The sequence below is a fragment of the Acipenser ruthenus genome, chromosome 21, assembly GCF_902713425.1.
Source record: "Acipenser ruthenus chromosome 21, fAciRut3.2 maternal haplotype, whole genome shotgun sequence".
Taxonomy (NCBI): domain Eukaryota; kingdom Metazoa; phylum Chordata; class Actinopteri; order Acipenseriformes; family Acipenseridae; genus Acipenser; species Acipenser ruthenus.
The window spans coordinates 2206283-2222395 of record NC_081209.1 but is presented as its reverse complement, the minus strand read 5'-3'; the positions used below and the strand labels follow the sequence as shown (position 1 = coordinate 2222395).

Below are 16113 nucleotides of genomic sequence, written 5' to 3'. Positions count from 1 at the left end.
TGTGTAAATAAATAAGCACTGATGATGATCAATCACTAATCCCTGTGTAATGAATACATCATGACACATCTCCCGTGCTAGTGGTGCAAGCTTAGTGTTCTAACAGTGTTGTACCGAGGGGGGGCTGTCAGAGGAGGAGCGCGAGGAGGGGGGGCTATGAAAAGACTGGAATGTGCTTTTGTGTAGAAGCGAGGGGGGGTTATAGTACAGACAAAAATAAAAAAAATATTCACCTTTTTTTTAAAAAAACGCATTTGCTTGGAAGGCAGGCGCCCTCGTCTACTGTGACTCCAAGTGAAGTTATATTTCTAGCAAATGCGGCGCACGACACGCGCTGCTAAATAATGAAAAATAAACAACAGCCCCCCCCCCCCCCCCCCCCCCCCACGCTAATCCAACCCCCCCTTGAAATGGAAGGTGAAAGTTCACAGGAAGCTGGGGGGCTGCCATTTTTCTCCAATTTTTTTTTTGAGTGCAAAGAAGCGGGGGTTGGTGTCAGACTGTAATTGAATTTGTATTTTTTATTATTTTTTTTTGCGAGGACTCTGCACGAATGCCATGGAGCGCATTTCGGAGCAGCCGTGGAATTCCTCGTACACCTACCAGGTGAGTAAACACAGCGACGAGATGCTTCACAACCTCAACGACCAGAGGAAAAATGGAGGAAGGTTTTGTGATGTGATCCTGCGGGTCGGGGAAGACAGCTTCCCGGCTCACAAAGCCGTGCTGGCGGCCTGCAGCCAGTACTTCGAGTCGGTGTTCAGCTGTCAGGCGGAAGGGGGCGGCGAGACCAAAGAGCTGGAGATGCACACGATCAGCGCCAAAGTTTTTAAGGACATTTTAGACTTCGCGTACACTTCGAAGATTGTCGTCAGACTCGAGTGCTTCCCGGAGCTAATGACAGCCGCCAAGTTTCTTCTGATGAGGTCCGTGATTCGGATATGCCAGGAGGTCATCAAGCAATCCAATGTGCAGATTCTGGTCCCGCCGGCTAGGGGTGATCCCGATCTGGGGTTTCCATTGGACATGTCAAATGGGTCCGTGTTCGGGACCAATGGACAGGCGCACGACGGCGACGTCAACACCCAAGCGAGCGGCGGGCTTTCCTTGACAGACAGTAGCCCATCTGCGATACCCCCGGGTCTGCAGGGGGCTGAACGGATTCCCGTGACGTCCCCGCAGCTGCTTGTGGCGAATCCGTTTCAAAACGCGGCGAGCGGCGCCGCTCCGGTTGGAGCGGGAGGGAAGCGGGGCAGAGGGCGACCCAAGAAGATCCCGGCGGTGGATCCCATGCTGTTCGGCGGCCCAACCGTTTCAAAAGAGCAGGGGGTCTTCCCCTGCGGGCTCTGCGGAAAGCTGTTCACCGACGGCGTTCGGCTCAGGAACCACGAAGCCCAGCACGGCGCTCCCAGCATCAGTCTCCACAGCATGGGCATCTCCGCCACGCAGCAACCGCGGCCGGGAGAAAACGGGGTTCCGATCCACATCGGGGTCGCAGACGGCACTCGGAAGCGGGAGAGGACCCGGAGGCACGTCGGGTGCGACATTTGCGGGAAGGTGTTTCGGGACGTCTATCACCTGAACCGGCACAAGCTCTCCCACTCCGGGGAGAAGCCCTACGCCTGTCCGGTTTGCGGGCTGCGTTTTAAGAGGAAGGACCGGATGTCTTACCACGTTCGGTCTCACGACGGCTCGGTCGGGAAACCCTACGTGTGTCAGACCTGCGGCAAGGGATTCTCCAGGTAAGACACTGATGGGCTTGTATTCAAGGAAAAAACAAACTCACTCACTCACTCACTCATATTCCTGACATGCTGAGTGTCTGTGTCAAAGCGAATAGATTCAGGTCCATTTCATCCCAGCTGTGCAGATGGTTCATTTGCAGGTTCAAATAAATCACCCTGAAAATCCATCCCATAGTTTATACATCTCCAAATTCACAGGATTTAGGCAGTTTGGCTGACTCTGCGCGCTCCCTGCCTGCTCCCTGCTCTATGGAAGTGATGCACTAATAGTTTAGGCTAATAGTTTTGAAAATGCTGAAAGCAGTACAAATGAGACAAAGGCTCCGTTATAATAGCACGCCAGCTTGTATTTGCAGTGTTATAAATTCAATGTGTACTCCATGTGTTTCTCAGCCATGCCTGTTTATACTTCTTGCGTGTTCTGCAGACCTTGTGCAGCTCTGTTCAGAAGGGCAGGTCTTGTGAAATGGACTGCAGCTCGCAGTAAATGTGGCTCAGTGTTCCAGGGCTCTGTGATGATCTTGTCCTGTCACGCGTTTGCGATCGGGGTCACTGCATACCAGCAAGGTGTACACACAGATTCCGTTTAGCCTGTCTCTCCACCTATCCATGTGCTTTTATTGATTGATTTCCTCGTTTCGTAGGCCGGACCACCTAAACGGACACATCAAGCAGGTGCACACCTCGGAGAGACCCCACAAGTGTCAGGTGAGACCCCCCTTATCCTGAGAACTCCTCAAGAGAGGGGGTTACTGCTGCAGCTTCAGACATTAAGTGAAACAAAATGGTTCCCTAGGGCAGAAGAAGCCATTTCAATTACACCCCCAATGACTGGCTCTTCGTGGGAGCAGGTCATGTTTTCACAGCGATTCAGAAACGCTGAGCTATAACCCCCCCCCCCCCCCCCACCCCCCCCCCCCGACACTGAGAGATCAGGTTACAGAGCAGCTTCACACTGTGCCTCTGTTACACTGGGGTTTGGAGTCTGGGGGAGTGAGGGGAGAGGCGCTGGTATGCTAACGCTGCAGCAGAGAATTCCTGTGAAAGAACAGGAGAGAACATGAGATATGCTCAGCCTCCATCACTCCCGTTGAGGTTGCCCCATCACTGCCCAGAGTGGCCGAGCGAGCTGGCATTGAGAGAGATTCTCCCTCTTCTGTCTTGTGTAGCGAAGCCCCGCGGTGCAGACAAACCGCATCCTGATCAGCATCTTCAAAGACATTTTAAATTGGAATAAAACGTACAGTTTTCATCTGCTAGTTTTCTATTTGAATTTTTGTTCTGTTAAAACAAACCAAAAAAAATTGGTTTGTTGATTACATTTTTTTTTTGTTAAAGACTATGATGTCATAACCAAGTTGTCTGTGTTTTGTTTACGACTGTGATGTCATAACCAAGCTGTCTTTGTCTTTTGGGCTGAACGACAGGTTGAAGAGGTGAAAGGCCATGGCAGTAATGACTATAACGCTTTTTGTGTTAATCTCTTGAAGACCTGCAATGCCTCCTTCGCCACGAGGGACAGGCTGCGCTCCCACCTGGCGTGCCACGAGGATAAAATCCCGTGCCAGGTGTGTGGCAAGTTCCTGCGGGCCGCCTACATGACGGACCACCTAAAGAAGCACAGCGAGGGTCCGCACAACTACTGCAACATCTGCAACAAAGGTAACGCAAGCAGCTCCCGGCAAGCCCTCTGTGTGACCAGCGTGCTGCTTTAAGGAAGAGCGCTTAGGGCTTTGCAGGTCCCTTGCTGTATTTCCTTTCTCCTTTTCGGATCAAGACTCACGCTTGTTCCAGGCGTGCTGCTGTGAAGGAGCGTACGGGCCTGCCGCCACCACCGCCACCTAGTGGCCAGCTGGTGGAAATGCAGCTGCATGATGTTCTCTTCTTTTTAACTGCTCAGTCTTGGTGCCACTGCTTCAGTCTTGGAATTGGGCCCGCTGGTACCCGTGCTTTGTGGATAAAACCTCTTGAGGGAGAATCCTGATCTTGCATGCAGTTATTTTTCAAGTAATACAGCTGGCTAGAGAGAGGGTCGCTGTTTGTTTGTTCTGTTCTGGTCCCTTGTCCACGTCGCACCCTACACTGCATTGGTTAGTATAACAGCTGTGCCGAGAGAGGTTCTCTTTACTTCAGCTGCAGAAGGACCAGGCTTATGTTTTTTTCAGTTCCTGACCTCCCCTCTCTCTCTCTGTGTGTGTGTGTCTCTCTCTCGATCTCTGACTCTGCTCCAGCTCTAAGGTCTCTGTGTTTATCTCCTGGTTTCTCGCCTAGGTTTCTCCACTGCTTCCTACCTAAAGGTCCATGTTAAAAGCCACCACGGTGCCGCCCTCCCCGGCAGCCCCCACTTTACTGAGCAGAGGGATGAGCCCCAGAACGGGGGCGCGGCCTTCCACATGGGCAGGACTTGTGCTGTCGAAGGCAAGAGAGATATCCGCGCTGTGATATCCCAGCTGTGCTTGTGCTCCATGTGAATTGATCACTGCTGCTTCTGTAAAGCATTGCAACAGCCCACTTCTGATTTCAAACCAAAAAAAACAACCCTTCACGTCACGTAGAGGCCGTCATTGAGAATACCCGCTGGCGAAATCGGACGCAAGAAAATGCTGCGTTGATAAGCATGATTTACTGCTTAAAAACAATTCAATATGTATAAAATCAGACAGTACCGGTGATCTGTCCTGGGGAAAAAAATAATAATTTGGTTCGCTTTTTAATTTATTTAATTAAAAAAAAAAAAATTCTGACACTTGTGCACAAGCATGTGTTGTGTATTGAGGGGTGGGGAGGGAGGCTGTTTCCCTCTGGCTCACAGAGGTGTCCCGCAACACTGTGAGGTTCCGTGTGGGAGCCCCCATAAATGTCATTTAGGGTACAGATGAAGATTGGAGAAACGGAAGTCTGATTGGAATTACTGTAAGTTACCATCTCTGTAGTGGTTCCAAATTCTACCAGACCTAAAAACAGTCTAATGCGTTTCAGTGAAAACAGGGTTACCTGGGGTTTTGAAAGCAGGGATCGCCCCTGCTCCTAAACCCGATCGCCGGTCCGTGCAGCTAACGAGTCCTTATCGAGTTACCTTTAATTGGGAATACTCTGAGCATTCGAACTGCGCCTTTTTAAGCTTCTAAAAGGCAGAAGGTTTCCTGATGAAATGACCAGGGATAGATTGCAAACCAGAGCCTGAAACTGTCTTCTTAAAACGCCGCCGCATAGAAACGCCAGTGTGTGTTTTAGTGACACGTGCGTTCTTTTTGCTGTCGATTCCATCTGAATGGGGGTTGGAATGTAGGAACAGCAGTGGGTGCTTGCAGAAGAGTTTGCAAACATGTGCTTTTCACCCCCAGGTAAACGGTTCTGTACGGTACGCTGTGTGTGCATGGCAGCAGCAGCAGCAGCAGCAGCAGCTCTGTGTCATGTGACTGGAGCAGACAGTCCAAGTGACCTGCATGGCTTTGTTTCAGTGTATTGCTTTCATCTCCATCGCACTCAGACTCTGTGCATGAGCTTTAGCAGTGCATGCAGAGCTATATTGTCATTGTAGTACTGTTGTAGTTTTTTTCTCCTAATGGATCTTTTTCGAATATTATTGCCATTCAGAGCAGCAGCTTTTGGGTTCCAGGGTTTGGGTGTTGGTGGGTTATTTTTTGGAGACGATTATAATGAAGGAGGTCATAACCTCATTGCCTAAAAACTTTAGAAGAAATTAAAAAAAAAAAAAAAAAAAAATTACTATGGTCTGGCCACTAGGTGTCACTGTGTCTCTCCTTTCAGGAATTCAGATCTTAACCACTTCATCTGGCACACTTCTTTATACCTATCCCTGTGTATAGTGTTAATATATAATACAATCAGAGAAGGTCCTGGCATGCCTAGAACTACTGAACAGATTGCTCAACCTGCCCCCTAGAGTTTGCACCCGGCTCTGCGTGTTACCAGCCTGGGCAGCTACATTCATTCAGCTGGTGCCTGCCTTCTGTGTGCAGACCCCAGGGTAGGTGTACCATTCCAAAGAACTAGGATGCAGCGGGTTTTCAGAAACTCGGTTTGTGAGTTTCTCTGACTGGGCAGATTTCTGTTTGATTTACTACCTTTCAGATTTAGAGAACTACATTGTTTTTCTTTTGTTTGTTAGTTTTTTAAACTACAAGGTTTTATTTGTGAGTGTTGGGGAGAGGGGAGTGAAGTGTGTGTGTGAGAGTGCGAGCGAGTGTGTGTGTGAGTGATTGAGTGCGTGTCTGAAAGTGCGAGTGTGAGTGAGTGTGTGTCTTGGGGTGTGTGTGTGTGTGTGTCTCGGAGGGGGGGGGGGATGTGTGTGTCTTGGGGTGTGTGTGTGTGTGTGTGTGTGTGTGTGTGTGTGTGTCTCGGAGGGGGGGGAGGTGGATGTGTGTGTCTTGGGGGGTGTGTGTGTGTGTGTGTGTGTGTGTGTCTCGGAGGGGGGGGGGATGTGTGTGTCTTGGGGTGTGTGTGTGTGTGTGTCTCGGGGGGGGGGGGGGATTGTTGGGGGAGTGTGTGTCTTGGGGTGTGTGTGTGTGTGTGTCTCGGGGGGGGGGGGGGGGATTGTTGGGGGAGTGTGTGTCTCGGGGTGTGTGTGTGTGTGTGAGAGGGTGAGCCGTCTTGTTTTGATTCAGGCTTTCCTGAAGTGTGTTCGTTTGTGTACCAATGGGTGACTTGCAGAACAACACCAGGTGCTAGAAATGCTGATGTGACTTGGGATCTGGTCTGTGTAAAACTAACTCAACCCTTTGGTGGCTGGAATTGCTGCCGTTGGGTCAGGAAGCCCTGAGTTAAAAATGACCAGCCAAGCTAACAAGGGTATTGTTAGAAACGGGGGTCTGTGAGAGGGCGTTGAGGCTCTGATTGTCTGAATTGTGGCAGGTGGGCGACACTGGGGGGCATGCCAGCGAGGGAGGGTAGGGGGTCTGCTACCCCCGTAGAGGGGGAGACACAGGGGCACAATCCCAGCTGTCTTTGACTTCCTCGTTCCTAAAAACCCCGTCAAGCCTTCCAAGCTGATTCCTCTGCCAGTCAGTCACTCCAGTGGGGCAAAAGTCTGAGAAAGGAGAAGTGACCTGAACACCATTTCAAACATGAACTTTACATCAGTGAAGAAGAGTGAATGAAAAAACAAACAATTAAATAAATCGGGCCAGGCAGTGAACATCCAAACAGTCAGTGTGCTGACGTGGCAACTAATATAGTCGGAAAAAGTTTCATCCTTTTTTATTTATTTATTTATTTATTTATTTATTTATTTATTTTAAGACTGGTGTAAAGGTTATTTTTGAAATTTTTTTTTTTTTTTTTTTTTTTTTTTTGGCACTTCTTTTTTCTCCTGCTCTTTTATAGACTTTTGTGCCAGTCGGAGGCTGCTGGTCAGTTTCCCTGAAGCAGAGGTGCGTTTCCGAGGGCTGCCTGCCCCGGACCCGCCCACGCTGCCCTTCTGCCCTCCTCCCATTGGCTTCCAGCCCGAGGTGTTGCTGGGGAAACCTGGCGCTCAGTATTTTTGGGAGTGCCGGGCGGCCGGCCTGCCTGGGCGTCACGCAGGTCAGTACCTGGGATGGGCCTCTCGAGCCCTGGGGTGACACGGCCCAAACCTGGGCACTGGTTCACGCAGTTCTGCTGCAGAGACTCCGTCGTCATTGCACTGGAAGTTAGGGTCATGCTCCCTGTGGTTTGACTGGATCCTGAGCTTGTTTTGATGCAGTCCTGATTCGAAAGCAGCTGACTCCTGCACTGTGGGTTTGCAAATCAGACATGAAGTCCTGCTGCTTGCAAGCGGGGAGAGTGGGAGAGGGGATACCCAGCCTTGATCATCGGGGTGCAAACTCCCTCTTCACCTCGCTCTGTTGTTTATGAGTGTGTGTTCACTCCCACACACCATTCCTGTACAGTGGCAGTCTGTGGTGGGTATGTGGCCAGTGCATGCTTAAGGGTTTGCTTGCTAGCTATATATTTATTCAGTTTATTACTACTGGTAGCAGTAGTAATAATCAATTTTCTTTTCCTTTGCATTTTCATATACAGAGATCTTAAAATAGATACTTCAGCGTCTGCCAGGCCAGGGTCAGGGTCATGGCAATCGGACTGTCAGTTAGTTACTGTGCAGCGATTCTGTTCCACCCCTTTGCTATAATGGAAAGCCTGATGGAAAGGGCTCTGCTCCACAGAAGATGGTTGAAGCTGCTTGCTCTCTCAATGGCTGTGTGGTTCAGCAGCATCTCTCGGGGTGTCGCTGTGTAGGGAGGGCTGTGTGTGCAACTCCCCCCCAGAGCACAGAACCGCCCTGAGTTTATGATAGATCTCTTTTAATCCATTTGCAGATGCAATCTGTCCTCGATGTTCACATCTCTGTCTGGATGAATATGTGGTCTGCTGTCACAGGTGTCTCTACCATAGACAGGTCCATATTCATCTGGTTGGCTGAATCTGTTTTCAGGGTGACCTTTTAAAGGTGTTCTGGGACGCACATTTTTCTTGTTTTTTTTACCTTTTCTATTTATTTATTTTTTTTCCTGCAGACGGACAAGAGGACCTCCAGAAATGCCCCCACCAAGACCCGCAGGACAGCTCGGACAACTCCTTCGGGGAGCTGTCTGACGGGAGCGATCTCAAGTCTCACCACAAGGTGGAGGAAGAGAGCCTCTCGTTCCAGTGCGAGGCGGGAGGAGGGGGCGAGTCCGAGGGCGACGGCAAATTGAAAAACGAGACGGAAAAAAAGCACACCTGCCCGGACTGCGGCAGCAGCTTCCGCTCCAGGTCCCACTTGAACAAGCACGTGCAGAAGGCTCACTGCCCCCAGAAGGGCATGCAAGCGCTGGGGGAACTGGCCCCCTTCTCCCCGCAACAGAACATGTCCCTCCTTGAGTCTTTCGGCTTCCAGATCGTCCAGTCCGCTTTCGCCTCCTCGCTGACTGATCCTGAGGCCGGGCACAGCGGGATGAACATGGGGGGCAAGTGACTCCCCGAGATTGACCCCCCCCCGTTTCAGTGAGCTGAACTGAGAGGGGGGCCTCGGTACCACCGGCACCATTTAACTGTGCTGATCCTGCAGGTGTTTCCAGCGAGAGGAGAGGTCCGTGCAGAACTGGCTAGAAGAGTTCAAGGGAGGCTGTGTTTAGATCATTTAAAACAGCCCCCTTTGAGATGCAGAGAGAGAAGAGAGAGATGTGTGGGATGGCAATGAGCTCCCAAGAGTTTCCCAGTAACCCGTCACGGGGCAACTTGGTTTTATGTTATATATATATATATATATATAATATATATATATATATATATATATATATATATATATCTATATATCTATATATATCTGTTAAAACCAAATATATCAAATATTTTCTCCTATCATATATAAGGTTACATGTACTGTGCTGTAATGAGAAATGTAATAATCTGGATGATTTATTTGTTTTTATTTTGCCGGTGTCAGCTGATGTATATTTTCTTTTTCTCCTCATCCTCAGTACTGACCCTGGCAGTGCCCCCCCCTCGGGTGTGTGTGTGTGCGTGCGTGTGTGTGTGCGTGCGTGTGTGTGTCCGCACTCTTACACCGACACCAGATCAGGAGGGATTGAAGGCTTCGTTTATTTAATTGTATTTATTCTCTGAGTTCAGCTTTCTTCTCTAGTTGCTGTTGTGTTCCTTGGCACTGCCCCTCTCCACAGTCCTGCACCCTTGGCAGAAGTTGCCCCAGTGCTGTGCCGAGGGGCTCCCCTTTATCAGTCACGCTGCAGAGCAGGAATAATCAGATGGGGGTGCTTCCTGGACGGTTTCTAAAATGAGCGGAGCCAGGTTTGCACTGGAGCAGTAGTTTGGTAGACAGTGCATGGCTCGTCACGCTGACCTCAGACGCTGGCATTGCCGGGAAATGCCAAGAGATCTCGCCAGACTGAGTATTCTTTACCTCCCCATGGCATGTCTATAGCGTTTGTATTCCAGTATAACGAGCGGAAGCTTGCAGATTGCTTCGGAAGACTCTCCTAATCATTTTATAGGAATCCTTTCAAGTACAGTAATGTGTAAAGTACAATCATCTGTATTGTAGGAACAGTACACATGTGTGTGATTATTTTTTTTTGTTTGTTTGTTGTTTAATACAAGGGTATTCAGAAGTATGTTTCTGCCAGCACTGTCTGGTGAATAGAGTCTTCTGAACCACACCCGCTCAGCAACAGTTTAGTGGAAGTTTTAGCAGAATTTCAAACGACACGGTTGTCAAGAATATATATATATATATACTTTTTTTTTAATGTATTGGGGAAAGTAAAAAAAATAATACAAATGTGTTTTTAAATATGGTACATTACATGTACTTGAGTTTTTGGTACTGGCTATTGAAGACTGTGTGACCAGAATGCGTCTGTAGTTTTAAATTCGGTTTTCTGGGCAGTGATTCGCTTTCAGGAGGTAGGAATCATTTTCTGCTCTCTTCTTTGGACAGGGATTTGACACGAATGCAAGCAGAATGCAGATGCGTATATAAGTGTACTATTGTGCTGGCTAGCACTGAGAGCACGATGCTGGTGTGTGCTGGATGCGGAGGCGACGTCTCTCCTGTTCATGAGGTTCGGAAGGTCTTTGTGAAGATTGCCTTGTCGCAGAGAGGAAATCCTGCTGGAAGTGTTCAAGTGTTGCGTAACAAAGAGGCGGTCTAATACATGTGACCGCCGTTGATTCAGCATGTGCAGAAATCCCTAATGGATTACTCCTGGGGACTGCACTGGCAGACAAGGTCTATTTCAACAAGTAAATGTAGTTTAGCTCTGACTTGTAATCTTACTTGGTAATTTCAAGTACAGGCAGGATCCCACGTGACCCTCGTCATGAACTTCGTAGGGTTTATACAGCGGGGCAGAAAACAGTGGATCTGTATGAATAGAAGGGTCTGACCAATACAATTCCAGTGATCAGTTTGATTGAACACAGTTTGCATGTCTTTGAAAATCTGTAAGTAGTAAATATCAGATTGCTTTTGCAGTGGCAGGAAGTCTGATTGGTCCGTTGGTGCAGACCCTGAAAACAGCAATCCCATTTAGTAATTCAGCGACTCGGGTAGCCTTCAGTACAGCACATTGACCCAATCGTAACCTTCTGAAGCCAGACTCCCATTGCAGAGCAGTTTGATCCATTCCTGGTTTTGCTAAGAGTTTAATAATAAGACCTACCTCTAATCGAGCTCATAGTAAAACCTGGAATTGGTGAAACTGCTCTGCAATAGAAGTCTTATTTCCATGCATAGTCTCAGAAACTCTTGTCAGAAGGTTCAGATTCCTACTACAGTGCATGCAAATAGAGAAGCCTGGGGTCCACTTGTATGCGTTGCACAGGGTCGACTCATACCTTGTTGCTTAGATGCGCTTGTGTTTTTAACTGCTGTGATGGCGATAAGGCAGTCTTCTTTCATGTTATTATTGATTACACCTCTTTTTGTGTTTTCCTGTTTCTCTTAAATGACGTTTAGCTTCAGGTTGGAACACATGTCTTTAAAATTGGGCAAATTAACTCAAATAAAAGGCCGTTTTCAACACGCTGCATAATCTGGGAACGTGGAATATCTGCGCCCCCTGTAATTATACACCCCAGTTAACCCTTTCAGTATCTCAGCACCGTTGAGAGTTCTTCTTTAAAAGTCCAGTGTCCTGTTCTCATGTACGCTCAGTAAAGGAGTGTGAATGCTGTGACTTCATTTTGACAAAAATAATTCAGGACTGAAAGGGTTCATGTGTTTTTTGAAGTGTCTCAGAAGATCGATGTATTTAAGTGACCTGGAGAAAGGGTCTCTTGCAGGGTACGGGGGTCTCGCTGGGTTTGAGATCTGAACCAGCCAATGGGCAAGGCTGCAGTAGAGCTAGAGGGAGCTGAAAGGAGCTGTGGCACATATGCAAGAAGCCTCGAGTCAAGCGTTTTGTACAGCTAACACAATGTACATTTTGGAAAAAAAAAAAAAAGATCTGAACATGAACTTGATTGACTGTTGATTTACTGGGTGTTTCTGTTAAGCCAGGTTTTGATTCTCTCCTCTTTGTTTTTGTATTAATCTATACATACCTTTTCTAGAGGTGAGTGTTGGTTTTGTACACTGTTTTAACTCGGTCGACTCTGTATGTTTTGATGTACAGAGATTGTTTGAATTAATAAACAAAGTGTTAATCTGAGGAGTTTGTGCTTTTATTTTTTAATTTTTATTGGTCATTAATAAAACTTCTAAATCAAGTCTGAATCTCTCACAAAGCTACAGAATTCCTGTTGGATAGCTGGTGCGGAGAATCCCTCTCTGGTTTTTTCCTTGACTGTGAAAGAGCTAAAGCGAAACGTTGGAAGCACAGCATTAGTAAGCATGGCAGGCTGTAAGGAATCCCCTCAGCATGCTGGCTTCTTGCAGATCCACCTGAAGCTCTCCTTGCACTGAGCCGTGCTCCACTGGGAGTCGTTGGACTCTGCAGCCGTGTGGGCAGGACGACTGTATGGGATAATCCTGTTTTCTGAGTTGCAGAAACTTGTAAAAAACATTTTAAAAAGGGAGGTCTGGAGGACACAACTAATCTCTTGTCTACTGGACTGTTTTTTTTTAATAGAAATATATAATGTACTATTTCTGAAACACAGGACAACCTAGAGCATTGTGATTGTTGGTTGTCTGTGCATGAATAGCCAGACCTAGTGAGAAATGGTTTGAGATGTGTTGAATTCCTCACAACCTTTGGGTACATGACAATTGGGGTGGGGGGGGGTCCTGAGTTGTTCACCATTCATCACATCCAGAATACCTATCCAGGGCAAATCCCACATATAGTATACATGTAGTATATTAATTGAAACAGTAATGGTGTAGAGGGGGGTCCTGGAAAGACTTGAGAATCTATACTTGCTTCATTTTAACTGACATTTTACAAAAATACAAAATACATTGATGTTAATAGTAAGCAAAATCACTTGAATCTGAAATTGAGGGATAACAAGTTTTTCCAGGACAAATTGCTAAAAACAAGTTTTCCAAACTCTTCTTTCCAGCTCTGCCTGTCTCTTTGTGTCCCACGGGATCCTTCTGCTCTCCCTGTTGCTCACCTTCCACACGCAGGTTTCCGAAGTTCTCGTACACGCCGCTGGAACGGGACATGTCCTTCACTCCTCACTCCCAGCACACAAACCCCCCCTGAGAACTACAGGGCAGCAAGAACACAAGCCATGGGCGTGACTTGCAGTTCTACACCACTTCCTAACGTGGCAAGATAACATTCCCCGAAATCCGCGTCTCTCCCAAGGGCAATGCAGTAGGACCAGGCTGCTCTATAGAATTCCTACCAGCTAGACGGAGGGAGATCCTTATTTAACCCCTTCAGGCACACAAGGAATCGAGCGGCTGTTCAGACGGTTTCTTCTTAAAATACATTTGAGAGCGACTCAAGCATCACGAGGAGGAAACTGACCATCTGGAGGAGCAGATCCAAGCAGTCAGTAAGGATAGAAAATTATGATGTTATTCAAAGCGCATGCCTTAAAGTTTGGAGAGCCCTATCTTGTAAAACCTCCATTCTCAACTCTCCCGCTTTCTGTAGAGGCTTCTGCTGCATCAGCCAGCTCCATACCGACGTAAGCAAACTCAAGGTTCAGTACTTGATGAGCACTCGAGTGGAGAGCATTCTACACATCTATCATTGTACTCAAGCATCCCGTAGTTCATGCTGGTGTCAGCAGGTGAGTGCTTTGTTTCGAGGGTTATCTTGAAGTAACTACAGGGATCAATTCAGTAATAGAGGACCATTCTGGTGCCTTTCTTGGAACTATGCAACAACGCCTCCACTGAAAATAAAGCACATGAATGAAATCATTTTAAAAATCTCTAACATTGCTTTTATCTGAGGCTCTTTGCATGCTGTCTTTTCTTTCACCACGTGAATTTGGTTTCACTACTAATGTCTCTGCCCCACGTTAACAGTAATCCCTCACGCGCTTCGTGAGGGTTCTCGGCCCTGCTCAGACATGCAAATCACAAATCAAAGCCTCGACAGTGACCTTTAGGTTTGGGTTGGGGGTGTCCGTGGGAGTGTGGAATCATGGCACTGCACGAAGCTGTTGCTTTTGGTCTGAGTTGGCTGACTTTCCTGCGCTGGCTGAAGTCAGATAAGGCTTAGCTTCTTTTTCACTTTCTGTACACGTGGGTATTTAGGGACGTGTCAAGTATGCAGCGGTAAAGAAATGTGCGTCCCGTGGGCTACGTGCATAAAGAACTCACCGCCCTGATGAGTTTGCACCAATTTATTGTGAAATGAAAATCAAACTGCTGATGTTACAGAGCTGGCAAAAAACAAGATTTACATTAAGCATCTCAAATTGCTGTGTATTTACTCAGTAAACACATGTGTACTTACACATAATTACAATGCTATTACAATATATTTAACGTGTCAATCTTTCTGTACACTATAACCCTAACCACCCTTTTGTGATACGCGTGTGTGCTTACATACAGGGTGCAAAACAATTTCCTCATGAAGTGCATTGGAACTATGCATAATAACATTGTAGTTATGTGTAGGTACACAGTAATACACAGTAATTAGACACACTTCATTTTAGTTGAAGGTTTTTAACTGCAACATTTTGGTTTTTTTTAGTGAAAAACAGCCCTTACAAAAGTCTCCTATAGTAAAAGTATAGTAAAGTGTAATAAAGCATGGTAAAGCATAGATAAGCATTGTAAATCCCAGAGAGGTATGGGAAAGCAAATTAAGAAAACTGTGGTAAATGCATTGTGTGCCCTTACGAAAAGCACAGAAACTGCAAAACCAAACAGCGTGGCACATTTTTATAAAGGAGGGGTTCATTAATTCAGCACGGTGCTACAGGCTTTATGAATTGTTTTATACAATATGATGTCAGTTCACAATGCTGCAATCTGAACTACTCTGCTAGTTGTTGTAAACCACATTTGACAGCCACTGTATTTGAACAAACCAGTGTGAATGTGCAAGGTGTGAATTTCTCAGCCATTGTTATCTAAACCCAAAATAGCTTTTGTACCTGCTATTGAAAATGATAGTCATTTTAATGTTATGCTAGGCTAGCACGCTCGGTACCTCAGCTGCAGCTTGCAAAGATGTTTCTTGCATGTTTTTTTGTTTTTTTTTTTTAAGGGGGCAAGACCTGTTTCAAATCCAAACCTGACGTGTTTCTTGAAAATGGTTATCTGCAACCCTGTCTCTGCCCCATGCTTATTCAAACAGGGTCATGTGTGATTTAGAAAGTAGTTGAAAATTCAGGTACAGCAGGTGCAAGCTGAGGCAGTGTTGCACGTCTCCTGTGGATTCTGACCACGGCAGCTGAGACCAGGTCACAGCGCTAGAACTGCTCCAGGAAACCAGCCTGGCTTCTTTGTACAGCGGTTAAGATGCTTGGTTGGGGGGAGACAAATCGGCTGTTAGGGGTAATCTAAGGATGCAATTTTACTGCTCTCAGGCTCCCTGCCTAGGTTAGTTATTGAGCGTGCAGACTTTATAATAATGTGAGTTCACAAGTCTGGAAGCAGTCAGGCAGTATAGCCCCCCACCCCCCCACCCCCACCACCACCACCTAGCCCCTCTTATTATTAACACAGCATGTTATTGATCTGCTGCAGGATATGCTCCTGCTAGCTGTGTGGGTTTAAAGCCTCATCACATCTCCACATGTCTGCAGAAACCACACTCACTTGCACACTAGTCTGAGCCCCCCAGTCTAGACGCACAGCAGCATCTACCTATCTGGCCCTCTGAATGCTGTGGATCCACACTAACCACAATACACTGGCCCACATCTTTTCAGTCTATTTTGAAATAGAGATTTAATCACGCCACTGTGCAGATATACAAATGATCTTCTTGTGGAGCGTGGGCTGCACAGTGTGGGAAACACCAAATTCTGTTGTTGTAATTAAAACAAATGTTACAAAACCACTACACATATATATGTATGTATGTATGTGTGTGTGTATATATATATATATATATATATATATATATATATATATATATATATATATATATATATATATATACACAAACTGAGACGCAAACACATTTGAGTAACATTTGTAAGAGAGTCTCTCTTATTTTTATTAGGCACAAATAGGCAGAAATAATTACAAGCTGCCAAAGAATTCACATTTCTTTAAGCAAACATCAGCCTTACAAATGGTGATTTGCAGATATGTATTTTATTGCTGAAATGTGCAAAAATAGCGCACATCTTAAGAATTTATCTTACAGCATCTGCTCATTTAAACATGATCCAAGAAATCAAGCAATCTCAATTCAACAATCTTGTTTTAAAATGTAAGAGAACACTTTATATTAGGGCTCTCCTGTGACTCGCTGAGATCATGATGCGATTA

At 46.6% G+C, this 16113-nt stretch overlaps 1 protein-coding gene across 6 annotated transcripts; it reads left to right on the top strand.

Annotated features, from left to right (window-relative positions):
- The first annotated feature begins 392 nt into the window (after positions 1-392).
- On the top strand, positions 393-9005 carry LOC117427826 (POZ-, AT hook-, and zinc finger-containing protein 1-like). Of its 6 annotated transcripts, none has more exons than XM_034046150.3 (6): positions 393-1742; positions 2390-2453; positions 3173-3407; positions 4017-4163; positions 7092-7289; positions 8264-9005. In XM_034046150.3, exons 1-6 carry the CDS (start codon positions 559-561, stop codon positions 8701-8703), a joined length of 2268 nt encoding a protein of 755 aa, XP_033902041.2. In that variant the 5' UTR covers positions 393-558; the 3' UTR covers positions 8704-9005. The 6 variants fall into 6 exon arrangements, with proteins under 6 accessions (XP_033902041.2, XP_033902042.2, XP_058850220.1 ...); XM_034046151.3 differs by having other exon boundaries at positions 3236-3407; positions 8264-9004; XM_058994237.1 differs by lacking the exon at positions 4017-4163.
- Positions 9006-16113: the final 7108 nt, after the last annotated feature.